The sequence below is a fragment of the Calypte anna genome, chromosome 10 (genome assembly GCF_003957555.1).
Source record: "Calypte anna isolate BGI_N300 chromosome 10, bCalAnn1_v1.p, whole genome shotgun sequence".
In the NCBI taxonomy this organism is placed as follows: Eukaryota; Metazoa; Chordata; class Aves; order Apodiformes; family Trochilidae; genus Calypte; species Calypte anna.
In genome coordinates this window covers 12,881,579-12,909,510 of record NC_044256.1, presented here as the reverse complement: position 1 = coordinate 12,909,510, position 27,932 = coordinate 12,881,579, and the positions used below count along the sequence as shown (strand labels likewise).

Here is a 27,932-nt window from a genome sequence, read left to right as displayed (position 1 = left end):
ACCAGCTCTCTGAAGATGGATCGAAAGAGCAATGCTGGGAACAGGAAGTCGAGAAAGTTTCGCTCCATTTCAAGATCACTCATACTTTGCAATGCCAAGAACAGTGATGATGGGTCAAGTCCTGATGAGAAATGCCCTGATCCCTTTGACATCTCTACCAGTTGGAGTCAAGAGGACTTGGACTGCTGTTCTAGAACACAACTGCCGTGCACATCGGAGACAGAAGAAAGCCCAGCTCATCCTCCGCGTGTGATCACCAGCATGCTCCAGTCCACAGTCCCAGCAAAGGAGAACTGCAACACGAGAAGGAAGTTACTCAGCAAGGTAGGCAACTCAGTGCAGTATATTGTAATGTTTCTCCTTCTAATAGCTCCTCAATGGATTTATTCGTATTTCTCAGGAACAAGAATTCTAGTTGGCTTTTTCAGAGACAGTGAGCCTGCAGCATTCCTGCTCAGTATAAACAGCATGGAAATGTATTGGCTTCCCTGCAATGCTGTTGCACTCTGCTGAAATCAGTGACTGCTAGGCCACTCTCAGTGTATCCAGACTGGCACAGCTGGTGCTTTCTACCCTCAAAATAGTATACAGATCAAAATAAAAAACTGTCACTGCAGCAAAGTGCAGTTGCAAAGTGTGATCCCATGAGATCTTTCAAGTGGTGCAAGTATGAATTAGGATAATGCTGTCAAAGATGCCAGCGATTCAGCAGGCAGAGGTTCTTTCTGATTTAGGAAGGAGGTAGTGATGGCTCTAAGACCACCAGAGATATTATGTTTTCCTAGAGATGTAAAACTCTTAACAGCCTTATATTAAAATATTTTTCCTCAATCAAAAGGTAACTATGTTAGCTCTAGTGATCTGAATTTCTTTTTCAGTCTGCATAATGTATTTTAGATGCCTTTACAAAGTTCCTTTCAGTGATGTATCCTAGTTTTTCCACTTTATCTCTACCTGTTGGTGTGATGCATAAAAGGGACCTCACTAAAAGTATGACATGATTTTTAATGCAGTTTGTGTTCTCCTGGCACCTCACTTATTATGTGCCTTTCATATGTGCAAATAGTGGCTTACGTGAAAGATCTGATTCTTTCACCTACTATATTCTTTCTTATATATGCTGTGTATTTTACATACTTTCAAGAGACATCAGTTAAAACTAGACCTCTACATCTAAACACACAGTGGTACTAAATATCAGAATCTCCCCTTACTGCTCGAGTTTTCTTGCAAATCATCACTGTGTGCAGCCTAATATCAGACTTCAGCAGGACAAAGTTCTGCATGTGAGGTGTTTCAGCTCTGGACAAAGTCCCAGCATGAGGACAAAAACCTTCTATAGAAGCCAACTTTCTATTCCATTCTGAAAGAAAAAAAATAAATAGGTGACACTGACCCACGTCCCAAAACACACTCAGTTACCTGCAAATCATACAATCTCTTCTCTTTTGGAGAGAGTCCATATGCGATCTGATGGTATCTTCCTGTGAGTGAAGAACTCACAAAGCTGAAGCTCTTTCTTAGGTGTGTGTCTGCTGCCTCAGCCTTTTTGGTTGTACACCTCCAAAATGCAGAGGGCTCCAGTAACTGTTGTGATCCAAATCCATATGACACTACTCTATATCTCATTGCAGACTCTAAATTTAGATAATTTGCTTTATTAGCAAGCAAGAAGCTCAAATAGAGATGTGGGAAACAGAGTAAGTCCCATAACTAATGCAATTGCATAGACAGAATATAACTGGTAAGGGTATAAATCCATTCTTAGGCTGGAGTGTTAGTGTCACTGAACATGATGGCTCAGGAGCATTGGATGGGTGGTGACATAAATTAGTCAGCAACCCAGTCCCTTACAGCATCTAGTGCCTTGGTAGATAATGGTTACATTAAATTCTCTCTCCGGAGCTCTCGTAGCAATATAAACCTCTTCAGATGCTACTTGCTAGTTTTCCATACCTTTCAGAGTCATTGATCACAGATTCTAAGAAGTCTCATACTAACATGCTAAGCAGGATGAACTGTGGTAGCATCTGCACCAACCCTGTCCTGTACTACTGCTGCTGAGACTTTGCCCTATACTATGAAAACAGCAATGTCTGCCTTCTATATAGCACAAGCCTGTCAGAACAATCTTCCTGTTCTACATGTCTTAGAGAGCTTAAGTTTAAAACCTCTCTCTTTAAGAGAGGAGTCAACAAGCATTTTTCAAGTCCCAGAGTAACACTCACTCACTCCATCTCCATGTGACACTGCAGAAATTCGTGATGTATGACTCAGAACTGAAGGATTCTTGTCTTTGTTCAAGAAAATTGATTCCATTCTTTCTGTGGTGTTGCTGAGGATATTCCATGATTATTCTGCTTTCCACCGCCTGCAGTTCTAAGCATGCATCTGAAGGTGCTAATAACTCCCACAGAACTGACCAACTTCATTTTTTGCTGTAACATTGAAAGCAGAGAGGAACATTTAAAAGTCCAGCATGATTAAATAATCCTTATAGATTTCTTCTCCAGAACTATTCCAACATCAGTATTTCAAATATTATGTCCTCTCTTCTGTTCAAAAACCTAAGTATCTCTCTGAGCCATACTCTGGTAATTACATGAGATTCACTACTGCACAAACCATGAGCAAATCAAAATGTTTCCAGACTTCTGCATATGTATCAGTCATATTTTGCTGATTCCAAAGTCTTTAGTGTCCCAAACAGTCCTACGTCTGAGAGTATGAGAAACTAGGTGCTACCTAGAACAAGGAAATAGGAGGTAAGAGGAGGATTTTTGAAGAGAGGGCACCTATGCATTGTGATATCCATTTCTTTCACTCCAGAAAATGCTGCTGTAGCCATTGAAGGAAGCACTGCAGCATGAGCACAACCTATATTAGACTTCAGAGAATCCCTTAGGAGATATATTGTTCTTATTGCACTACCTGTCAAAAAGACTGTGTGGGAACATAGATCTAATTATATAGCAGAGAATTTCAGCAGGTTGAAATTCTGATGATACCAGGTTTTGTTCAGTCTTCTTTGCAAGAAAATATGCACAAGTTTTGCTGCCAAATGTCTTTTTCTCCCTTATTTATCACTAGAATACATTTCAACTCACTTTTACACAAACACCACTTAGCTGGCCCTTTGGTACCAGGACAAGTTCTGGCAGCAGAGTGTGATGTCTCAAACATTGAGCCTATGGACAGGATGGAAAAACAAAACCAGGAGGGGAGACTGCATTTATTTAGACATCTATATGGTCTCCTCCCTATTCCTACTTGTTCTCTCTTTCTGTCTTTCCAGCCTTCTTGCTTTTGTGACATCAGGGCTGTACTGTCCCCCGAGCACTTTGGGAAAGAGGCTGTTGTGTTAAGAGAGTGTCTATGCTGCAAAATGTGGGCCAGGGAAAAGGCTCCCAGAAAAACATATTAAATGCCAGATAATGGGTGGAAAGGTCCATCTGTAATGTCTGATATGCTCAACCAGTTATCTATGGCAGAAACTGTACCCCTGAACCACTTCTTGCATCATCCAAAGGGTTTCCAACTCTTGCCATTTGATTAATTGCAAAGGGAATATGCTGCTGGGAAAATGAATCACATCTACTATAAATATTTTGAAAAGACTGAGGCATTGGCTAGGGTATGTCAGAACTGGTGGAGTCATGTCAGTTTATGCCAGATAGTCTCTGGCCCTTTCTCTGCTAGAAATTACGCAGAAAAAAATACTTACTGAAAAAACTCCCCAAAGACTGTTCTTTTTATCTTCCACTTGGAAATCCCAGCCATTTCACAGTCAGGAGACCAGAAAAGCTAAATATTTAAATTCATCATTGTACTGTTAGATTATTTTTTTCTTTTTTTAAAAAAACAACAGCTCATTGTCATACACTTGGTTAAGTGAGTCAAAGACCTTACTTGAACTATCCTTGTATAACACTTCATTTCAGACAATCTAACTACTGTGTCTTACGTTAAGAGTGCACAAAAGTTTTTCAGTTTTCCACAGATGCCATGGTTACCCTTATTTCTAAACAACATCTGGAATTCGATGTTTTTAGACGGGCCTCTGGCCTAGAAATGTCTAATGAATGTATGAAGGCAAAAGAAATCTTTTAAATGGCAGATAGAAAAACATCCTCAGAAGCTTTGCATTTCACATGACAAAAAGGGAGCAGGAGGGAGCTGACACAGGACTGAGCATTATTTTTCCAGAACTAAACACATAAAAAATTTATCTATTTTCACCTGTGACAAAATACATTCAAGAAGCCTCTTGAATTCCACTTTTGATTTTATTTTTCAGATTCAGTTATAAAGACAAATATTTCTTATAACACACTCCCACAGGCTTTCTTCTATTTTATTTTCACAGCACTGAGTGGATATTATAATGCAGATACAAGTTTCCCCAGAGTCTTGAAGTGCTCAGTGGCAAAACCCCCCTATAAGCAAAGACATTTTACTCACTGGCAGCAAATGCATGTTTAAGCATATGTGCTAATAATGAGCAGGCAAGGTTGGTCTACAGTCCACCTGCCCATACACTACACCTGCCAGCCTTGTTTCAGAAAATTTTCAGCATTCATTGCATTCAGAACTATAAATCACCTTTCAAACTGAGCAGGACATTTCAAAAAGGAGGAGTATCCAAAATAAATATTGTCATTACTCTTGAAACATCAGCAGTATTTCTATACCTAAAATAGTAAGTGATAGAGGAAATAAAAGATATTAAAGAACAGAACCCAGAACAAATTAACTGCTGGAAAATTAATTGGTCAAAGAACAGCTTTTAGTAGTTTTCTGTCATGCTGCAATAATTTGGATGAGAATATAGGGATTTCTATCCAGGACCCAAAAAAGTGCAGATACTGACAACATACAGATATTTTGTCACATGACCCTACAGTCCCTTACAGCTGTTTGGTTTTAGGTTTTGAGGGGTTTGGGGGGGGGTTTTTTGTTTGTTTTTTCATGTTTTTTTAAGTAATAAACATAAATGAATTGCAGAAATTATTGACACAGAGAGTTTATTTGAAAGGTATCCCAACTTAGTAAGATGATTCTAGATTTAAAAAATGTTCCCAAGACTTTTCTGCTGTGTACAGTGGATTTAACCTCTACTTTCCTTCTGACTAAGTGCATGCAGTTTATTGCCCTTGGGAAGAATATTCATACCAGTTTTTATTTGATGCCATTGCACACCTATTTCTCTATACAACCAAGATTTTCCAGCCTGGCATGTGTGCTATTGTACAAAATAAAATGACTTCCCCAAAGGACATAGATGGTGCTGCAATGACAAACCTCAGAGCCAAACCCACTGCTCTCTGATGTCCTGTGAAACTGGTGTGAGCCTAACGACCTTTTGACAATTAATTATAAAGATTTTTATAAGTGCTCTGAATGCAACAGCTGTGCACTGTGGCCAAGTTATAAGTAGGACACAAACATGATTGTGTTTTTAACAGAGACCAGTTGAGGATACTCTCAAAAGGTTCACCATTAAATTTAAAGCAAGAACAAAATGAAGAGTGGAGAACAGCTATGTTGAATCTGGGAGAGGATATATAGATATTTCAGGGGAGCAGAACGTAAGAGCTAGGAGTCCTAAAGAAAGATGTTTATGAGTCCAAACTTGAATTCTGTCTACAGAAAAAAAGGAAAACAAAGGTTTTTTTCTACACTGACTGAAGAGTACAAATATTCTTTCACAGCAGTACTGATCCATCATCATCAGATACCTCAAAATACTTACTCAAACATCAGGATAAGTTCTTACCTTTAATATCTATCTTATACTTCTCATGATTTATAGGGAGAATACTATTCTTTTGAAAAAACTGTAAGCTTCATCTATTAAGAATCTAGCCTGTAATTTCTTATGGATACCTAAAACAAAGTATCAATTAAAAAAAAAAAAAAAAAAAAAAAGAAAAAAGAAAAAGAGAGAGCAACTCACAGTTTTTTGTTACTCAACATCTGAAATTTTAAGACATAAGAACTCTAATCTTTGTTTTGTTACCATGCTGAAGACTTCAAAGCACTGCCATAAGATAAAAAAGAATGTAATGTAGTCCTGATTTCAAGTATGTATTTCCCAAGGTATTTACGTTGGATGAAAAGTAAATATAGAAGCTCCAAAACTAACATTAGAGTTCAAACAAACTGGTTTAAAATAGAATTCTGTCCATGCTCATACACTTACCAGTTACTCACTGGAAGCACTCTTCATGAACACAAGAGGCTTCGAAACTGCAGACGCTCCTCATTAATGGCAGACAATCTGGAATGCAAGCAAACCCACAGAGTTAACAAGTCAGTCAGTACAAGTATATCCCTTACGAATTGCCAACTTAATTCATCCTGCAGTGAACCTAGGGCTCGAAGTTAGACACTTAATTCATTCACAGCCTTAGATTTACTCTGGCAGGTCTCAGAATGGGAGCCAGGCTTCAACAGTCAGCCTGGAAGATAATGACCTTTATTGACCGTGCTGAACATTTGAAATCTGTGTTTGCTGTAAGTCAGGTATGGTGTGATCCCTATTGATTTGTGGTGGAAGGGCATGATGATTCTAACCCTCAGGGCTGGATGAACTCTGCTTAGGGCAGAAATGAGGCCCTACTCATGGTGAAGAAGGTGGTTACACAGCTTTCCTTGTGCTTGCAGAGGACTACAGATGACTGGAAATAGCTCCTGCCACTCTGACCAGGGGACCCAGGAGAAATACAGACAGTTGACCACTGCTATATTTTGTGGCCTGTCCTAACATATGAAATTTGCCTCCCCTTCAGAAATCTATACCTCAATCATACAAATCTCTCGGGAACAAGCCTGGATCCAGGATACACTGAGAGCCCTCTTCACTATGTGGAGTATGGAGAGGCTGGCGAGGGCAGAGGAGGTGGGTTCAGCTGGGAGCAGAAGAAATGAATACTTGATTAGGAGATTTACTAAGCAAATGGAAGAGATTGTGTGCTAACTTTTTCCAGTTTTCCTTGTCTCTTTAGAATTTTTAAGTGTTCATGTATTTGTGCTGCAGGAGGATATTTGTTAGGCAATATGTTGTTCATGTACTTTGTCAACCCACCCTTTGCTGTACTTAATCATCTGACTGAAGACACTCTCTTTTTGGATGGCCATACGTTAATGAGTCATAGCTATGTTAAAAGTATGCTTATAATTAGCCACCCGGATGAAACACAGACTATAGCAACTTCAACAAGTCTTGAGTGGACAAAGAATCTTCCACTGTTGAAGTCTTCTCTGTTCCCCTGCCCCTTAACAAGTCAGCAGCAGGGGTGGAGCTTCTAGTGGTTTGTTTACATTCACTTTCCATTCGGACCTCTTCTGTTTTTTACAATATTTCTTTTTGTAGTATATATTTATTTTCCTCACTGTCTTTTCTTAAAGTAGTTAGCACATGCAAAAATTATCCAGTTACTATGAAAAGGCTATGATCTGTTCTCTTCCCTTCCGTGCAAAGGGGCACTCTATTCTAATACTTCCCTTTTGTAGTCAGAAGCCACTGAAGTCCTAAGCAAGACAATTTCTTTTGAACACAGACTCTATAATACAATTGTTCTTTCACAACTGCACAGTGTTAAAGGCCTGTTCCTGTTCTACTTGAAGGCAACGTGGTTCTAAGAACAAGAAAAAATTCTGCATTTCTTAAAAAAGCTCAAGGTAACTGTAAGTAGCCAACTTTTTTTTTTTTTTTTTCCATGCAACTTTTCATCTTCTGAATCAGGACAGCTGCATCTGCAGGCTGTGTGCAACCAGAGGGAACAGCAGTTCAAGAATCAGGCTCTCTAAGAGTCCGAACTCTGCATCTCTCTGGAGAGGGTTCACAGGCAGCCAGGAGCCTGCTGGAGGTGCAGCAAACAGGTACAGCAAACCTATTGCATCAATTTTATATGACCAGCTTTCTGTGACAATCTAGGGCTTAGAGCTCAGTTTCAGAGGAAAGCAGTGATGTTTGGGAATAACTTCTTCAAATACTTTCGGTTGGAGAGACAGGTCAAGATACTAGAAAACTAAATCTGTGGCCATTCAGGGACCTAATGCTTCTCAATTGCATTAAGAAATAAAATCTGAAAGAAGGAGAGATTACACATAAATCAAGTTTTCGAATGCTGTTCTCATAGTTGCCCTATTAAAGGGCAATATAGGATGCCATCAGCCAAGCAAAACCTCTGAAAATCAATGGGAGGAAAAGTTTCTGAAAGGGAGTAATGTATGTAGTCTCTGATCAACATGCAAATGCAAGATGATGAGAGCAGAGGAATATTTTGCCTAGTTTGAGCTATTCTGTGCTATCATCTTAGCCTGGCTGTAAACAAGACGTAGAAAGGTGCCATTGATCACCAGGGCTAAGCAGAAGACAGCAGCAACAGAAAAATATCCTATCAGGGAATGGGGTGCATCACACATCAAGACATCTCCTGGTCGTTCTGTGTAAGACAAAGAGAGGATTTGTAGCTGACCCTTCAGTTACTGAGACACATAGCACAATACTGCCATACTGTTCATTGCAAAATTATATACAAGCATATTCCTATTTTCTTCTTTTTAAGGAATGGTTTTCTGAGCCCAAGGGATGAACTGTTAACACTAAATCGACAGTCGCTTAAAGATGTGTCCAGCAAGGAGGCTGAACCTGTCCTTCACCCAACAACACGGCTGCTGAACATGATGATGGCCAGCAAAGTAAGCATGGAGGTTGTGTTCTCTCCCACAACGTTACTTGAGACAGAAGGGGAATATGTGCATCAGACATTTGAAGAACATGGTTTTGCTCTTCCTGACAAAACCCCAAACCTCTTGTGGTCACACTCTGGGGGCTTTCAGAATAGCTATTTCCCAGATAAACAGAGACTATGAGGAGGCCAAAGCCCTGGGAAATTCTAGCAGGGGCTGTACAAACCCTCTTTTAGAAACACAAGGCTTGCCAATGTTAATTTTCCACTTGGAAGTTGAGCAAAGGCAGAGGTGAATTTAAGAGAAGATCCATGAATCCAGAAGCCAGAGAGCAGAACCTGTACAGAAGTAGTTTTGTGGATCTAGGTTCTAGAGCTAGGACATTCCTGTAGTGTTACTGGAGTCTGCTACAGAGACAGGGAAAAGGGAATTATCACCAAATTTTTCTTTTGATGTTTTTTTCAAAGAGTCCATTTTTCTGGATTAGACATTTCATTTCAGGCTTCTTGTCCTCCCTTCTCCATCAAAGGCTTTTCACTAGCAAATTGTGGAGGAAACCAGTGGGTGACTGGTCAGGGTCCTTTGCCACACATTTACCACTTTAGTGACAACAGTCTGCACCTAGAGACTTGTGGCAGAATTCAGATCTTGATACTGAAAGAAAAAAGGCACTTTCTGTTTGTTATCTGCAAAAGTGTCACACAGAAAGCTCTGTGTTAATAATTCAGATAACACCCCTTGCTGGAGCTGCTATCAGGTCTGAGCCTCCTACTCCACTTTCTAGGATGGCAGCAAGAACTGGATCACCCAGATGTCTGTTGGATTCTTGATTTTTGTTTTCTCTGCTTTAAATACTTAAGTGGCCAGAGATGACCTACATTAAACTTTTATTACCACATGAGAGACAGGCAGGTGAACAGTGCATTTAGACAAGCCTGCCCCAAATTACTTAGGGGTTAATAGCAAAGGCTTTTCAAGCTAGCTAGCTTAGTTAGAGAAATACCACAAAACTATTTTCAAAAACCATCTTTTTTATATTCTCTGCATTTCTTATTCTGAAGTTTGTAAGGAAATGGGACTGCAAAGCCCTGGTAGGATTTTGCTACTTGGCAATGCCTCCACCTGCTGTTGAAGAGGGAAATTATCATTCATTAGTTCTTGAGTTCTCTAAACAGTACTACTAAAATCACGTTTCTGAAAGAAAGTATTTGTCTTTGTTGGCTCTAGACAGATTAGAACATGCAGATCCTGCTCTGATGCTGCTTTCCTGTTACTATCCCTAACATCAGCTGTTATTCAGTTGTGATCCCTTATTTATTTTGAAACTTCTAAAAACGTGCATTTTAGAAACCTGAGTGGTTTATCTACAAGTTTTTAAATGCTAAACTTAGTGGCCACTTTCAAAGCAACTAAAAGTTTCCAAGCAGAATGGAAAGAATTTTTGGAAAACACTAAAACCTAGTCCTCAAAGTTTTTTAAACACCAGCATTATATTTTGACTAAAAGCCATCCCTCTGAAATCAGAGGAAGTTAGACAGCTATCTATCATCACAAAGCTGGGCCCTCTGAACTTTTCTTTTGAAAATAATTCCCTTCCAAGGTGATGGAAACTGAGTTCTCAAAACCACCAGTTATGTCCAGAAATAAGACAAGCATGGCTACAGTCTACTCATACATCAAAATACTTGTCTGAACCAGCTGAGGTTGTTCAATAAATTTTTTGTTCATTTTTGACTAAGGACCCAGAATATGTTTCTATCTTACTAATTTGGCAAGTTATAATCATGTTAATAGCAAAATTTTGATCTTTATGTTTTCTTTATCATTCTATATATTTTAAATAATTTTGTTGCATGCATTTTGATTCTGGCTGAAATGTGTGAAAGTCAAATTAAGAGAAATTACTATTTTACTTTTTTTTTTATTTAGGAAATGCCATGTTGTAAGGAAAGACCTTTGGAAATACAAAATGGTTTTCTGCACAGTAAAGCTGAGTGTCAACGAACTCGCAGTAACTCAACCAGTAAGTTGCAAAGAAGTAATATTTTCTGTTGTAATATTCAGGGAGTTCACAGCACAGCACTTCATTGAGTGATGGTGCTGCAGTATTGAAAGAAACTGCAGCTGTTGTCCAAATTTAGTCTGGCATCCTCGATTAAGAATTGCTGATGCATAAAGCATCAGTTTTTATATTCAATATATCCTACAGTCGGGAGTTTTATGCATAAGTGTTACATTTTATGGGATTTTTTTTTTTTTTAAAGTTGTATTCTAAGTAGGCCAATGCTCTTCTTGGAGGGAATGCTTGCTTTTTACTATATTTAACAGTAATTGCCATCCCCACACTGAAGACTGAAAAGATCACTCCCTTCACAGATTTACAAGAGGACGAGCATTTCTAAATAACATTTACCTGATAAAATGAATGTGCAGAGGGGTCCAATGCTTGAGAAATAACCCGGCCTCTCTCCCCACCCTTGACAGCTGTCAGTCCATACTGGATGGGGGAGATGGACTGCGCGGCGCCCCCGAAAGCCGCAGCCTTCAGAGACCGGCAGACACCCGCTCTCCACACCGGCCGCAAATCTCTTTCCCAGCAGCTGGACAGTTCTGGAGGGAGAACCCCAGTAAGTCCTACAGGAAATCACCTGACAAACAGACAAATCCATCCCCAGTAAGAAACTCTCAATGGTGTTGGCATTTACCTTCCTGCAAAAACTCACACGCCTGACAGGCCCCATCAGGGAACCCTCTCTCTCCTCTGCAAGGAGGAGGAGAGTAGGGAGGGATTTCCACAGCAGTTTCTCCCTCCTGTTGCCCCAGCAGGTTTTACAGTGTGTGTAAATCCCCCCTCTGTGGTTCTCACCACCTTGGGAGCCACCAGGAGCCACCTCATGAAGAAGCCCTTCCCAGGCATCTCCCCAGTGCTTGCTGTGGAGATGCTCCATGTACATGGCTGATAAAATCCTGGCCTAAGCTTTGGGTCACCTGTGTCAACCCAGCTATGGCCACAGGCAGGTATGGACTCACCTCACGGCTGGTTGTTGCTGCCCAGAACTGCACTGTGAGGCATCCCCCTTCCTGCCCCACAGGGAACCAGACACATTTAAAACAACCCATCCGTACAGGCTAGAGACCAACAGTTTCTTGCTCTCTAGATGGATACCAAGCAAGCTACCACAAGTTGGACAGGATAAAGAGGGTGTACTCATGACTGAAGGTCCCTCAGCTCAAGCCTGGAGTGGTGAAATGGAGGTGAAACTCCTCACATGGAGCTGCCACCTCCAACATTGATGAAGTTTTCCTCTAATGTAGTCTCCACAGGAAAATTTCAGTGTGCAGAACTTCAGAGTTTGAGTCTGGAACATTTACAGACAGGCAAAACCAGAGCAATGTATCTTCAGGCCACTGACTTCTGAATGTATCATGGAAAAGAATCTGGTCTAGCATTAAAAAGCCCGGACTGCCCAATATGATCATCAGTTTTGTGCAAATTGGTTGAAAGAACTAATATTTTTTTAAACCTTTAGTACCATCAGTTATAAGCAGGAAAATTTGAAATGATCTTAAGTTGTCCTAGTGTGTGTTTTTGGTTCTACATTAAAATGTTTTTTTTTTCTCTTATGTTTACAGGCAATTTTGAGGCCAGCTAGATCACTAAGTACAGCACAGTTAATTCACACATCCTGTGGCTCACAGGCTTCAGTAATCTCAAACATCGTACTAATGAAAGGACAAGGGAAGGTGAGACTGGCTCCACTATTTACTACAAATAGATTTTTATTTCATTCACAGATTTAAGCTGCAAAGTGCAAGGAAGTGACTTCAGGTACTAAGGTTGCTAATTCTGTGCTGCCATTTTATATCCAGGAGAGATTAGTTATCTTCACTTGCTTCTTAATAACCTGTAGAAGTATCTCTTTGCTTCTTCTGGTTCTAACACATCCACATAAAGCTACCAACACTGACATTCACTGCTACCTTTTTTGGCAATTGGAGATAGGCTTGAAATCTTAGGCTCTATGTCATCCATAGGTTGCACTAGCATAACAACCTTAGACCTTCCCTCAAATCATAGTTGAGCCATTAAGACAGTACTGTTGAGAAGGAAAACCAGAGCTACCAGGAACACAAAGGACCTCAATAAAAGCAGTAAACATTGCAAAACTCACAAAAAATTCTGGGGAAAGACAGATGACAGCTGTAAACACACCACTTTTGAAATTGTTGAATAAGGCTCTGAATTTGCTCATTAACAATTTTAGTTAAAACATTTAATATTTTTAATAAATATTTAAACTCTGAGATGACTCTCAGAAATCAATTAATAACGTATGATCATCATCATTTGTTTTTATTTTGGATGCTACGTAAACTTATAAAATTACTTTGGAAGAGGATGAGAGAGACATCCACAAGTTGGATACCTGTATGACTAAAATTAGTGGCATTATCAAGATCCTGCATGGCATGTTTTTAATCTCATTTGTGGGAGAGGAAATCAAGGTGAAGAAAAGAAATAAAACTCTAATGTTACTTAGTGGTTCAAGGGCAAAAATGAATTAATAACTTATAGATCTTCCTGTATGTTTACAATAGTGAATTAATTGACAGCAACAAACAAAAACAAATAATGAGAACATTGGGCTGAAATTTTAATTTGCTTTTACTACTGGCATGTGGTTGCCTATTTTTTCATGGATTATAATTCTCTGTTGATTAGTGCTGCCCATGTAAGTAATGCAGAAGAAACCACATATGAACCAAGATGAGAACTGAACAGGGGCTCTCACACACTATTTCTCTTCCATAAATTAGGGTTTGGGCTTCAGTATTGTTGGAGGAAAAGACAGCATTTATGGACCAATAGGCATCTATGTCAAAACCATCTTTCCTGGTGGAGCTGCTGCTGCTGATGGAAGGCTACAAGAAGGTGTGAAATCCCTCTTCCCACTCCTGATACCCAAAGGATGATACCTAAAGGCAGATTAAAGGGAAGATGAAATGGACCATAATATCTTTTACACCTGCACCCACTACTGCATTTGCAAGGCTCTTTTGTCTTACAAATAGAGTAATGTACTCCATGTACTTTCAGTGTAACTTATTGCACAGCACAATGAGAGTAACATCATATAATTTTTCTCTTAAAAAAACAGGCGATGAAATCCTGGAGCTGAATGGAGAATCCATGCATGGATTAACACATCATGATGCTTTACAAAAATTCAAGGTTACGTACTCCCTTTCCAGCACAATATCTGCCTTTACACATCACATGCATGTGAACTCAGCCCATTTATTAATTATCTTATCTTTCTAGCAGGCCAAAAAGGGTCTTCTGACACTTACAGTCAGGACAAGCTTCAGCACACCTCATTCTGCTTCCAGCTGTTTGTCACCCCATTTGTGTCACTCCCTGACTAGTACATGCATAACCAAGGAAAACAGCTCTTTCAGTTCAGAAACTGCAGCATTCTCATTAAACGCTACAAAGCCCAATGACAGGGTCATAGTGGAAGTTACTCTAAACAAAGGTATGTGGTAAAGTTAACTAATTGAGCACTAGCAAGCACAGCACTGATTGACAAAACACTGTTCATTCCCACTCTGAATGTCTTTTCTCACTAATTTGATTCTTTGTCTGAACTAAGTTTTTTAAGACACTAAATCAGATCTTCATTCCTGTCAGTGCTAACTATCTAACAACAGCAGGATTTTAAACACCATCTGTTCTCAAGAGCCATTTTTTTTTCCCACTCAAGAATTAGAATCACATTCATATCCCTCTTGGCAACAGCTGCCAATTATTAAGCAGATTATGTAACTCTTACCCATAATTATGCAAGCAGTTAATTTAATTCTTGAAAAGGCTTAAAGCCAAATAAAATATATATCTATATCTTCTTTTAATTCTTTCACCTCTTCTCCAACTGTCATCTTCTATTTATAAACATCTCCTGACAGAATGAAATAAACAATTAAATATAGGAACATCAAAACAATGAAAAAAGCAAAGCCTCTATGAGGTAACAATATGACCAAACACAAAGAATGGGATCTGACATCAGAGTGATTGTTTAGAGCAAAGAGGGTAAATTCATGAAAATATGAAGCTATATATAAAATAGAGACTGAGATGATATAGCAAACAATACCCACCCATCTTTAATTTTTATTTGGTACTTTTTCCTCCTTAATTTTTGATCCTCTGTAATTTTTTTTTTTTTATGTCTCCTTGTAAAGTCATCTGAATTCTTATGTAATGACAAATAGTTGGCAAATTAAACCTGCAGTGAATTTTGTCTGTGACACACCACTAATGAATAGCAAACAAGATCTTAGAACCCCATAAACAATATTGGTGTGCCCTCAGTTTAATCACTGGGGTTAGGGGGTGTAGGGAGGAATAAGAAAAAGCAAAAAGCAAAAAGCATGAGGAGCAGCAGCAAGATCAGAATATGAAAAATTCAAAGACTTTGGTTCTGCTTTGTACAGGAATAAATACTTAAACTGAAGAGTTTTAAAAAAGGTCTCTCCAATAGTGTGTTTTGACTGCTTCTTACGTCTTTTTTATTACTAATTCTTTCAGAGCCAGGTGTTGGCCTTGGAATTGGGCTATGTAGCATCCCTTACTTCCAGTGTATTTCAGGGATTTTTATTCACACCCTCTCTCCAGGCTCAGTGGCACATATGGATGGGAGACTCAGGTAGGATGTATTATGCCAGAAGTTTTTCTCTGTTTATTTTTTTAATGCATTTATTTTTGACCTGTTTTGGCAGGAAGCCATAGTACTTTTTGGGAGCTTTGAGTTTTAAGCATATCAGCTGTCCTGAGGATATATGCATGCACTTTTGGGATATGTGGGATTTCCACATAAATAGGGACCCAGTGAAATCATTGTCTGTTGGACAGGCTGGGGTAGCTTTGGGGGTGTTAGACATGAATCTAACATTCTTCCAGGAGGAGATTTCCAAATGATAAAGTATCTGAAAAAAAAAGAAACATCAGGGGTATGATTTATGACCAATTATTAGTACTGAACATACTTAGAATTTAATGGGACACAGCATTATCAGTGGAGACTTTTTGATTTAACTTTAGGTGGTCTGTAATGCTCCTCCCTACATGCTAAAGGCTTTAGCTGAAAGAACTGTGGCCTTACACAGCACAAACTTTAAAGTTCATATGATATGAATTAAGGCCTCTGATCAGCCTCTAAATGTTTCAGTTTCCAAGTGGACCGAATCTGAATTTCATCTAGAAAGATTCAGTATAGCAGTCAGGAGGATTACAAAAGTTTATCACTGGAATTATTATATTAAGACCTGATTCAAATGTAACACAATATCCTTTCTGACCTTGACTAATGCTAGCAGACAACAAAGACATGAAAAGTTGAAGTGTTAACTGGAAGGAAGGAAGACGTAGGTGGATGCAGCAGCTGTGCTGCCTACAGCAGGAAGGCTGCAAGCACAAAGTGAGCACAGCTGAAGATGAGGAAAGCTCAAGGGTTGCACACAACAAGGCAGAGCAAAAAGAACTTCATGTCCAACTCATTCCATGTTCTGTCCCAGGAACAGAGAGACCTAATGGTTTAATGAGTGATCCAATTAGAGGTCAACAACATGAATTTGCTTGCCTGTATACTTGCATGAGTGAGACAAAGTTGGGAGAAACTCTGTTTTGTTTACATCCTCTCTTTTTTTTTTTTTCTTTTAATATCTCTGTAGGTGTGGAGATGAAATAATTGAAATTAACGAAGCTTCAGTACAAAGTATGACTCTTAATGAAGTTTTTGCAGTGCTAAGCCATTGTGATCCTGGTGCAGTGCAGATTATTATTAGCAGACACCCTGAACCACAGGTAGAGCACTCTCTATTCTTTCTTTCAATGGAGCACATATTAAGAACTACAACTAAGTGAGGTAGCAGGTGCTACCCTGAAACAAGTGGAAAAATGTTGACAATGAAGGTGCTGCTCTCTTTATAAGAATCATTGTGCACAAATAAACCTGAGACATGCATTATCTTAAATATAACCATGTGAGATTTGAAGACCACTGGAGCCAATCTTGTGAGATTCTGGTTGTGAATAAGGAAACGAGGAAAGTAACATTTAAGGAATATACCAAAATATATTCCTTACTTGAGAAAGAATTAAGAATTAAGAAAATAAAATTAAAAACTTAACATCCCCCCAAAAGAAATAAATGTTTATATACACATCTTCCAGTATTTAAAACATAGGTTTTGCCCACAAAATATTATTAAATTAATAATATTTTATTCTTGTGACATATTTCTACAAAATGCTTCCTAACACCAATACTGTTTAAATGATTATCCATTTAAAATTGTTGCATAAATTATCTCAAAAAAACAGGATTAATTTTTCCTACATTGGTAAATCCAGAACTTCACTTCTAGTCAAATATGCACAAGAACATTTGTCTTTGAAAGATCCTATTATACCTAAGCAACCAATATAAACAGAACATCTGTAGATATGCTTCAGCTATACCAGAATATGTAAAAATATATGTATTGTACATTCAGCTTCAAAATTATCTGATGTGTGAAATCTCTTAGGTATATTCATTTCCAGTAGAGAACTTGCAGGACTTAGACATCTTTATGAAAGGAATAGATACCCCACAGCAATCTCACAACGTTCTAATGGTGTGATATTTCCTAGGTGTCTGAGCAACAGCTAAAAGAAGCTGTTGCACAAGCTGTGGAAAACAACAGATTTGGAAAGGAGAGACACCAATGGAGCACTGAAGGTAATGGAATAAGTGCCAGTATTGAGACATGATAATTTTGGCTTAAAACATATACAGGATGTGTACATGCTGTATCAGAATCCTTGATAAGAGTGCAATAACCCAGAGCAGAAAGGAAGAGGAGGAAACCTCTCAGGAGAGTGCTTCTAACATGCCTCTCCTCAGATGCATTACCAGAGTTATGAGACCATCTGTTTGATTGACAGCAGCATTTTTGGTGGAAATTTCCTCTCACTCTTACTCACCCTTTCCAGTTCATAACATCTGCTAAAAGCTTTTCAAACTCAGTTAATGCCTTTGTCAGGAAAGACATTTACTGTCATGGTTAGAGCTATTTGCCCAGTTCAACTACAACATCCTCCCACAGTAACCACACTGCAATATTTCTTTTAGTGTCTTCAGTTCTTCCAAAGGACCAAAGCTAACAGAATCATCATCAGTAAACTATATTGCTGATATATATATATGTATGGAAAAATGACATTATTTTGTTGTCCAAGAATGTAATTGTTGACTCTTTGATCTACAAGACTTTAATGAAACAACTGATGATGGCCTTTAGCTGCAAATTTCATAGCCTGAATCTTAGAATTGAGCACCTCACCTCTACCTGATGAGACATTTTGAAATTTTTTTCCAATGCAGGTGTTAAGAAACCAGAAACAAGCTGGCATGGAAGACACCCATGTGAAAAACATATTGACAGGAGTGCTGCTCATTGCAACCGCAGGACACAGAAGCTCATGACCCGCTCCAGCAGTGACAGCAGCTACAACCCTAGGTCTTCTTGTGGTAATGGTGCTGCTTACCAGCTGGCTGACTTGAAAACAAGAGTACATAGCATTGATGTACCAATTACCACACAACCTGGCCTGCTGTACTCATTCTCTGGAAACAGCTCAGAGAGAAATTCCCCTCCTACTTGTAGTGAGGGAGGGCGACCCTTGCAAAACACTAAGAAACCATCAGAGATCCTCGTTAGAAAACCTAAATCATCAAAGCCCAAACCTCCACCAAGGAAATATTTCAAGCAGGACTGTACATGCAGTGACCAGTGTAGCACAGACAGAAAAGAAAAGCTTGTATTGCAAGGGACTATATCACCTTCTGCAAGAGTTCAGGTAAAGCAAAACTTGCATAATTATTCTAAATGTCTGTGTATTTGTGAGGCATGGGAAGGAGGAAGGCAAAGTGACTTTGCCTGATGGCAGGAAGAAAGAGAAAGCGTGCGGACATATTTAGGATGGGGGAAGGAGGTGAGGCTCTTCTGTTTTGAAGATCATATATGTATCCCATCAAAGCCAGTTGAGTTCAAAATATGATGTTCAAACTTAGGTGAGAAGCAGAGAAGTATCTGAAGGTAATTTTCTTCCATATCAAGGAAACTGAGTTAAAATCTCTGAGAGCTAGAGCTGGATGTATCCAGCACTCTCTGTTTCCAGAGGGGAAACTGGGACTCTAGGAGTGTATATTTTGTAGGTTACTAAATTTCAGTTCCCTCTCTTATCTAAGACAGAACAGAAAGTGTTTCACATTTGCATGAGTATGAGGGACTGTGAGATTTACAAGTTGAAAAAAAGTTGTGGTTTGCTTAAAAATGAAACCTCTTTCCCCTGGGCTTAGTAAAATGCCAGCAGAAATGACCAGATCTCAGTACAATGCAAGCAAAAACCCACAGTTTCCAAGCTGAACATGAAGAGTTTAAAAAAAAAATTATTCAGCTAAAATTATTCAAACTGAAGTCCATGTTAAATGTTAATATCCAAGAAAGTTTCAATTCAGTATCTCATGTAAAGTTACTCTTTTACCATCACCTAAGAAGAGAGCCATAAGAAGATTCATCTATAGCTACCAGAAAATTATCTTTCCAAAGTAAAATTCAGAGAAATAAATACTTGTTCACTGTATTGCTACATGTAGTTATTACTCTTCAGTATTCAGATGTTCTAAATAATAATAGTAAAAAAATTAATACCAATGAAGTATATGAATTATCAAGCTAAATTAATGAAGATAACTCTTTCTAGTAAGACACTGTATACCTCAGGGCAATATCTCCTTTAAGTTCTCAGGAGACAGTTTGGTTTTTTTTCTCAGAATGTACTGCAGACAGTATGATTGGTTTTTTTAATAACCAAGAACAATTAACTAATCTTTTCAATTGTGCTTTAAACTGCATCAATAAAAGGTAGTTATAGCTGCCATCAGTAAAGACTAAAATCAAACTGTTTGTAGTGCTTCCAATTGGCTGCTTCACTTCCTGAATGTCCACATCTAATGGCCACAGAACACAAGAGCAACTTTCAAGAAGGATCTTAGCAATCAGGATATGGAGAAAGGCTTTCCTAGAGTAAGAAACTTGCATAAAAAACTCCACCCCACTGCAGAAAAGATAAGAAATGTTTAGATTACTGATTTTTGCAGAGCAATCTCATTCGTTTCTAGGCACTAATGCTGTGTTCTGTTTGGTTTTGGTTCCTACTACTAATCCTGGAGCTTAGCTACATAGCAGAGAGCACTTCCAGTGCCACAGTGGAGCAGATGGTAACATGATGTCATTGGTCACAGAGGAAACAAGTAATTTCAGAGCTTGTGTTAATGATGTTGAAAGTGCCATTTACTGCAAAAACCACAAAATTAATCCTCTCCCCCTGTGTTTCCATCCAAAAAAACAAGAAAGAAAGAGCTCCAGAACTGCAGTAATGATTTTAGTTTGTCTAGCTACTTCTTAAGGGCAAAAGGCTTCAACAGAAACAGCTTAATATGAACTTTGAAATTTGGTTGACTGAGTGGCTGTGCAAAAAACTACTGAGTGGCTGATTAAAAAATTATAGCAGGTAGAAATTTTGTTTATTATAAAGCTTATTACCTAATTTTTGAGATGTTAATTATTTTTTCAGACAGTTGACAATATCATATCTTGCCAGCACTCTTGAAATATAGAATAAAACCCTACGAGGATTGCCTTGCAGAGGTGAAAGCTTGATTTCTACCCAGTATTTTCTTTCAGATTAAAAACGAATTAATTTGGTTTTTTCAGATTCCTCTTATAGTGTGGTTTATATAATCACATACTGACACATTTCTGTTTCCTGTTTGTTCAGCAGGAAGTTGGAGACCAAGTGCTAGAGGGACATCAAACAGATGTAATCCGCAGTGTCTTTACCACTTCTCCTACAGCACATGATGCTGAACACACAACTGCTGCTCCAGCAGGCAGAGACCAAGCAAGAAAAGCAAATTTAGGTATGTTAAATTCCATCAACTTTTCTTTCTTTTGCAGCTGAACCGAGAACTTAGTTTGGATTCCAAAACAGGTATCAAGATGACTTTACCTTTCCCTTTCAATCTTCATCCCATATTTGTAAATTTTTGAGTGAAGAGATAAAATTTCTAACTACTGATTAATCTTTGAAAACAAGGGGAAACTATATATAAAGAAACATGATTTTTTATAAGGAAATCTTAATGGACATGTACACTATTGCTGTATTTCTTCAGATGAAATTTATATTGAAAATTTGATATTAAAAGTCAGTTTTAGCATTTCTAAAGGATATTTTTATGAAGTTTCAAGGCTCAAAGTGTTGAAATGACACAAACAACCAATAATGAGTTATCTTGTAGTAGTCGTTAGAATTAAGGGAACATGATGTTAAGGGAACTAGACCATCTTACAGCCTAAAATGTTACAGAATTCTATGTAGCAGTTCTATAACTAATTCTATAACTCTGGCTTAGATCATTAAAAAAATAATACTCACACTGAAGCAGATAACAGTAGCTGTGCAACCTCACAAACAAAAATTTGCTGCAATTCAGCTCTACTACATCTAACATTAAAATGCTTAATTAATCTGTTATGTATACAATATTCCTACCTTAGAATTCCATTTTTACTTACTAGAGAAATACAACTGGAAATGCTGCATAAATTTAAGGAAGCATAAACATTAATCAAAGATCTTAATGGGAGATGCTTTTTAATGTGGGTAGGAGAGAAAAAAAAATTTAAAAATAATTTATTGTAACACCAGCTTTTTCACCAGGCTGCAAACACTGCAATTTTAGCCTTCTGTTTTAACTGTTTTATCATGACTTCAGCACCCCAGAACTTCAGTTTATTTTTGGCTGTTGCAGACCCTTTAGAAAAAGAATCTTGTGTACAAGTATGGAAGAGCCTTGTTTTTCATGTCAGGAATCAGAACTTGTAGATCAAGAGTTGTAAATTTTAAAAAAGTGTCAACTTTTTAGAAACTTCTAAAAATACCTAAAGGAAGCTTGAATGAAATTAAAATTTAATAAATCAATAGCAATATAAGGGATAGGTAAGGGATAGAGAAGCAGGAGGAGGCTTGTTTATAATCAATCTTTCTCTAATACAGGAGGTCAACTTTCATCAGTACAAAGGCCTGTTCTTAAAAGACAAGCACGAGTTGATTACACTATTGATACAACAACAGAAGACCCTTGGGTTAAAATTTCTGACTGCATAAAGAGCTTATTTAATCCTACCATGAGTGAACACAATGTCCACTTAGATTTGCAACCTAGCATTGACAAGAACAAAGAGAACCAAAACCGATGCAGCTCAGAGACAGTTCTGAAGAAATCAGAACCAGAACTAGACAGTTCAAAAGTGTTAAAATCAGATGAAAATGACAGTATGAAAAAGGGTCCCCCTGTTGCACCTAAGCCAGCCTGGTTTCGCCAAAGTCTGAAAGGACTGAGGAAAGCAAATTCAGATCTAAAACCACAAACAGATCAAAATCATCCTGACCTTGAGACTATTTCCAACCAAGAACTGCAATCCAGCTTGTCCCGTGTCTCTCCTAGGGGATCATCAATAAAACAAAGAATAAGTTCATTTGAATCCTTGAGTGCTCCACAGTCGCCTGAAAAAGTACACCGACGGCTGAGCTTGAAACCATCAGCCCAGAAAGAACAACAACAAGTGGCAACAAGTTCAGAAGCAGCTCCAGCTCATCTAAACCAAGCCTTTCTTCAACGTTGTGAACCTAGCCAGCAACAATCAAAGTCACCTGTGGTCATGGGTACAAAGAGCCTAGATAGATCTTCCTCTCCCAGTCAGGTCCTTGCAGCTAACTCAGAGAAAAGCAATAATATCAACAGTGAAAAGTCCTTGGGTCCCTTAAAGACAGAAGACATTGCAGCTTCTCATCTGGTATCAGCAGGAAAAGCTCACAGCCTGAGATCACGAAGCTTTCCACTTACTGCTTCCCAGTCCTGTGAGATGATGAAACTGTGTGATGAAAAGTGTAGCAAAATCTATTCCATCAGTAGCCAAGTGTCATCTGCTTTAATGAAATCTTTGCTTTGCCTTCCTCAGTCTCCAGCATCTTCTGGAAACAGCACATGGGCAACTGTGGACAGATTGTCTCATTCCTCTGTGGAGGAGGATGGGACTTCTCTCTCACCTGCAAGTGAGAATCATCATCTGGACACTGGGTTTTCTCTAAAGTAAGATACCAGATTTAAAAATCAGATTTACATTGGTGAGCATTTCTACTGATCAGCTGACAGATTAACACTCTAAAATAGTAGTACACGATAGCAGAATACAGACTAAGAACTTCTTAGAGCACAGACTTTAAATGATTTACGTGACTGTTACGCTTGTTTTAAATTCGTAATACGTAAGGATATGTATATTTCACACTTCCTCCTACTTAAGGAAGAGTATTTCTAGCTTCTCTAGGGTAAAGGAAATGTAATTCTCTTTTTGCCTGGGGCCAAGAGATTATTCCTTTATGTGATGGTACCTAATTCTGCTCAGCTAATAGGATTAAATTACATTTGTATGTATTTATAATACTTGAACTACCACCCCAATTTAATGTTGCTAAGATCAAAAGATGACTTCTTTAACATTGCCTGTGCTATGCTTTTGTGAGTTTGTTCTTCTACAACTCAAAGTTTCTTTTTAATTCCTTTCACAATGGGACAGCCTCTCTGAGTTGAGAGAATATACTGCAAGTCTAGGAGGCAATGAGAAAGGGGAAGAAACACAGGAACATGGCTCACCTCAAGCATCCGGTGTGTCAGGGCAGTCTGTTGTCTCCCTGCTTTCCCCTGAAGAGCTAGCAAAGCTCATAGAGGAAGTCAAGTCACTGGATGAAGCAACCTTAAAGGTAAACCTGCTTTTTCTTTTTGTGCATGATTTTCAGAAAGCTGTGGAGTGGATGCACCTGGACGCACCTGTGCAGCTTGATATAACAAATAAAACAGTCATCTCAAAATGTAACAAGAAGTAATACTTAGCTCTTTTGATCAGAAATCTTGAAGAAGTCTTAAAAGATAACTAAGCAAGAGTAAAGCTCATTTAACTAATGGGAAAACACCTATTCAGCAGGTAAGGTCAGGAGGTCTGTTGTTTTATTTGGGTTTCCTGTCTGATACCTCATGCCTCATTTTGGGATACGGAGCAACCTTAAATCTAACTTGATTAATCCACAATTGCGATAAAGCTCAGAATAAGTAAAAAAAGGTTAAACGTGTTCATTCTGGAACTGTAAAGGCTTTTAAAGGATGTTTGTGTTCAAGAAAAAAGCAGATAACATGCAGAGCTCTGCACTGAAGACAATTCAACTTCTGCTGGCAGCTACTTGCTGGCTTAAGACACTCCAAGATGTGCAAAAGCAGCATAACTTCATAAATGCATCAGTGAATCTTGGCTAATCCAGGTTTTGCCTCTTAGCCATGTCTCCCAGATTAGTCCTGGTTTGTGCCTGTACTGCACAGAGCTCAGGTCTGCCTACCAGGATGCCAGGGAGACACACTCCAATGTCAGTGACAAATTCCTACTGACTACATCAAACTTTGCTAGAATGTTGCGCTCAAAAAACCAATTTGACAAGCAGAATTTATGAAAGCCAACATGGGTTTCCTGTCAATATTCCATGTTGATACTTTGGGTCTGAGTAGCAGTACAATCTCTCTTGCAAGGTTTCCCTCAGCAGGACATTGGCCTCCCTCATCTTGTCTGCTGTTTTCAGGGAATTCTGAGGATAATGTTTGAGCTGCACATAGCTCTGGCTGGTTGCAGCTGGCCAAGGGATTCTCTTGTGGAAGGAAACAGGACACAGTATCAAAAGATAGAAGTGCTCACATACTGAACATGATTGCAAAACTGTGGTCAAGAAGTGCAAGTTTCTTTAGGAAACTAAGGCATTACTCTATACAAAATCATCTTTGGGATAACACAGAGACAGCTTACTCTGCCTGTTACTGGAACATTGCTTAAAAATACGACCAAGAAATTATTTTTTAAACTTTGACATTTATACCCACATGAGTTGTATATGAAATTGTTTTTAGACTTTTCCAATGAAAAGGTTCTCTAACACAATTCAGCAATATTTTCTTTTTCTATAGTATATATATATATATATACACACACACTCTTAAATAAAACTGAATTTATGATCCATATCCAACTGATAACTTGTTTACTAAACGACAGTAATTTTAGAATCAGAATAGCACTTTATACAATAGGTAATTGACAGGTAAATATGATCAAATCCAAACATTAGACACATGTCTAAGCATAATGCTTATTCTACTAAGTCTAATTATAAAAGGCACAACAAACAGAAAGGAAACATTCTGATAATTCCAATCATCTTGACTTATCTCTTTGGAAGTTTTTGACATTATTTCTTGCTCTTCCTAGGAATTTGATGATATTCATGTTACAGTTTTCCATAAAGAAGAAGATACGGGGCTTGGATTCAACCTGGCAGGGGGCATTGATTTAGAAAACAAAGTGGTAACAGTAAGTAGAATCTTTCTTTAAAAATACTCCAAAAACAAATGCTATATCTAAAAATATGTAACTTACTGGTTTTCTACTACAGAGGTTAGCTTTTGACATAATCAAAATAGGCAGTACTGATAGGGTCAGAAGAATCATGGTCTTAATGGGTGATAAGAGGATCCTTTTGCACAGAACTGTCCCCTCCAGGGGACTGGGAGTGGTGTCCTGCTTTCTGGGGCACCACACTCCCCAACAGCTCTGAAAGCCAATGCAGCAAACTCACAGCCCTCAGCAGGAAGTAAATGGACACCTTCACCACATGTTTGTAGAAGACTGTGCAGGGTGGTCAGGAGGAAAGAGGGGAGCACAAGGACATGTAATGAGTCTGAAAGCTGGGGAGTAGCTCCACACATTCTTCCTCCCAATAGTAGAGCAGCAAGAGAGGGTCAGGAAGTAGCAAAGGCAAAGTATGCACCATGGGCAGCAAGATCTTTGCCATCTGACAAATTGCTTAGCTGCTTGAGGAGGACTCTGCCCAGGAGAATTTCTCTGTACAAATTTATTCAGTGCTAAAAGTAACTTGTTACTGACAAAGAATGGAAAATGCACATGTGAAAAATGTATTAATGATTTAGTGATTTGTCATTTTCTCTCCTCTTTCCTTGTGTGTGTGTGATGACTGGGCTCTTCAACAGGTTCACAAAGTGTTTCCAAATGGACTAGCATCTCAGGAAGGAACTATTCAGAAAGGAGATGAAGTATTGTCCATTAATGGAAAGTCTCTTAAGGGTGCAACTCACAATGATGCCTCGGCAATCATGCGACAGGCTCGACAACCCAGACAAGCTGTTGTTGTCACTAGAAAAACTAAAGATGGAGAAAAAAATCTCAATGTTTCAATTGACTCTAGTGCATCTTCTGTAGCAAGTGATCTCTCACAGGAGCCTGGTAAGTTCAGTGGCCTTGCCTTGCAGCCTCCATCTGCTATGTGTTTACTCATCATCTGAAATCCAGGTGTTCATAAAACAACTCAGGATTGGCATTTTATCTGTGAACTGTGATTAAAGACAGCACAGTCAACAAAATGTTCTCAAACAGACTTACTGAATAACTTTGCTGGAAAGGGAAGAAATAATGCATTTCTAAAATAAAGGAATCCTCTGAAATAAAACCAGGCATGATTCTCTGCATGAATTTCTGCAGACATACAAAGAACATTATTGTAGCAACACAACTAATTGAAGGTATAATGACAGCTCAGGAAACAATGACTTTTTATTCTACTCTTATTAAATTCTAGTTTACAAGACTTTTTCTCTTTGAAAGAAAATTTTGGTTTGGATGAACAATGTGCTATTATTTAATATAGCAGATGGCAATATCTGAAACATGGCAAGGTCAGATTTTGCAGAACCTTTCACATTATTTTTTGCTTGGTTGCTTTTTTTTCCCTGAAACAAGCTGGAGATGTCTAGCTTTATTTATGAATAAATAGGTACAAAAATATAATTATTAGCAGCTTTGTAGTCGATAATTTGAGAACACCAAGTCAAGTATATTAACCTTAAACTTTATTAATTGAAAAGATGTTTCTAACACTAGTAAATATCACCAGCTTCCTTTGTTATATTTCCCTTCTGCAACACTTTTCAGACTACGTGGTGCCCATCTGCTAATTTTCCACTTGTTTCCAGCAGCTGAAGATACAATCTGCACTGTAACTCTAGAAAAAACACCTGCTGGTTTGGGATTCAGTCTGGAAGGAGGGAAGGGCTCTATCCATGGAGATAAACCCATCATCATCAACAGAATATTTAAAGGTAAACACAATTAACGAGTACATGGCAAGTTTTTAGCTGATCCAAGCAGTTCATAACTGACTGCTGATTTATGCCCATGAAAACAGTATTTATTTTTTTTTGGTAAATGCAGCATTATCCTTTGCAGTGCCAGTAATATGCTGTCTGCTGAGACCAGGTGGTTTATACTAAACATGCTGGTGATGTTTAAAAAGTGACAGATATGTTAAAGACTCTTCCACACAAAGAATTAAAGGAAATTAATTTTCTTTCTCCAGGGACTGCACTAGAACAAAGCAGCCCTGTTCAGCCTGGTGATGAACTACTACAAGTGCACACAACTGCCATGCAAGGACTCAGCCGTTTTGAAGCATGGAATATAATCAAGGCATTACCTGATGGGCCCATCAAAGCTATCATCAAGAGGAAGAATAAAAGCTCTGTTACCACCAAGTCATCTGGAACTTTGTAAAAGAAGGAATTAAGACCACTGCCAGTATTACAAACAAAAAGGTTGTTATTACTTGCAGCCATTTGGCTAGCACAGCAAGATCCTCAGAAAGCACACGTTTTACTGCCAAGTTAAAGAGCAAGCTGTCTGGGATAAAATGTGCACAAAGTGTGCATGATTCTTATTTCCACATTCACAAACATATATCAAAAAGCACAGAATTATAAAATAATGACTTTATTAATAATATACCGGTTGCAATAAAATATTTGACATCTATGGTATTTTCCTGGTTTAAGCCATTACCTTAACAAATATCAGAAGCACATCGTGTTTTCATCCTACTCTACAATTCTTGCTTTCTTCCTTTCCTTCCCAGGACAAAATGTCTCAAGAAGTCTTCATCTAAACATGGCAAC

At 38.4% G+C, this 27,932-nt stretch overlaps 1 protein-coding gene across 1 annotated transcript; it reads left to right on the top strand.

Moving 5' to 3' along the window:
- On the top strand, positions 1 to 27,702 carry IL16 (interleukin 16). Its single transcript, XM_008491986.2, has 20 exons — positions 1 to 324; positions 7,748 to 7,884; positions 8,574 to 8,706; positions 10,627 to 10,720; positions 11,182 to 11,324; positions 12,331 to 12,441; positions 13,516 to 13,630; positions 13,857 to 13,930; positions 14,024 to 14,234; positions 15,290 to 15,407; positions 16,432 to 16,564; positions 17,396 to 17,483; positions 18,129 to 18,604; positions 20,591 to 20,729; positions 21,869 to 22,964; positions 23,452 to 23,635; positions 25,180 to 25,281; positions 25,959 to 26,211; positions 26,958 to 27,083; positions 27,341 to 27,702. Exons 1-20 carry the CDS (start codon positions 16 to 18, stop codon positions 27,532 to 27,534), a joined length of 4,236 nt encoding a protein of 1,411 aa, XP_008490208.2. The 5' UTR covers positions 1 to 15; the 3' UTR covers positions 27,535 to 27,702.
- The last annotated feature ends 230 nt before the right edge of the window (positions 27,703 to 27,932 follow it).

Bases quoted from the DNA above. Each gene is read 5' to 3' on its own strand.
- IL16 (XM_008491986.2), top strand. From the start codon at position 16: ATGGATCGAAAGAGCAATGCTGGGAACAGGAAGTCGAGAAAGTTTCGC. The intron at 8,707-10,626 runs GTAAGCATGGAG...TTTTTTATTTAG, and splicing joins ACATGATGATGGCCAGCAAA to GAAATGCCATGTTGTAAGGA. The intron at 12,442-13,515 runs GTGAGACTGGCT...TCCATAAATTAG, and splicing joins TAATGAAAGGACAAGGGAAG to GGTTTGGGCTTCAGTATTGT.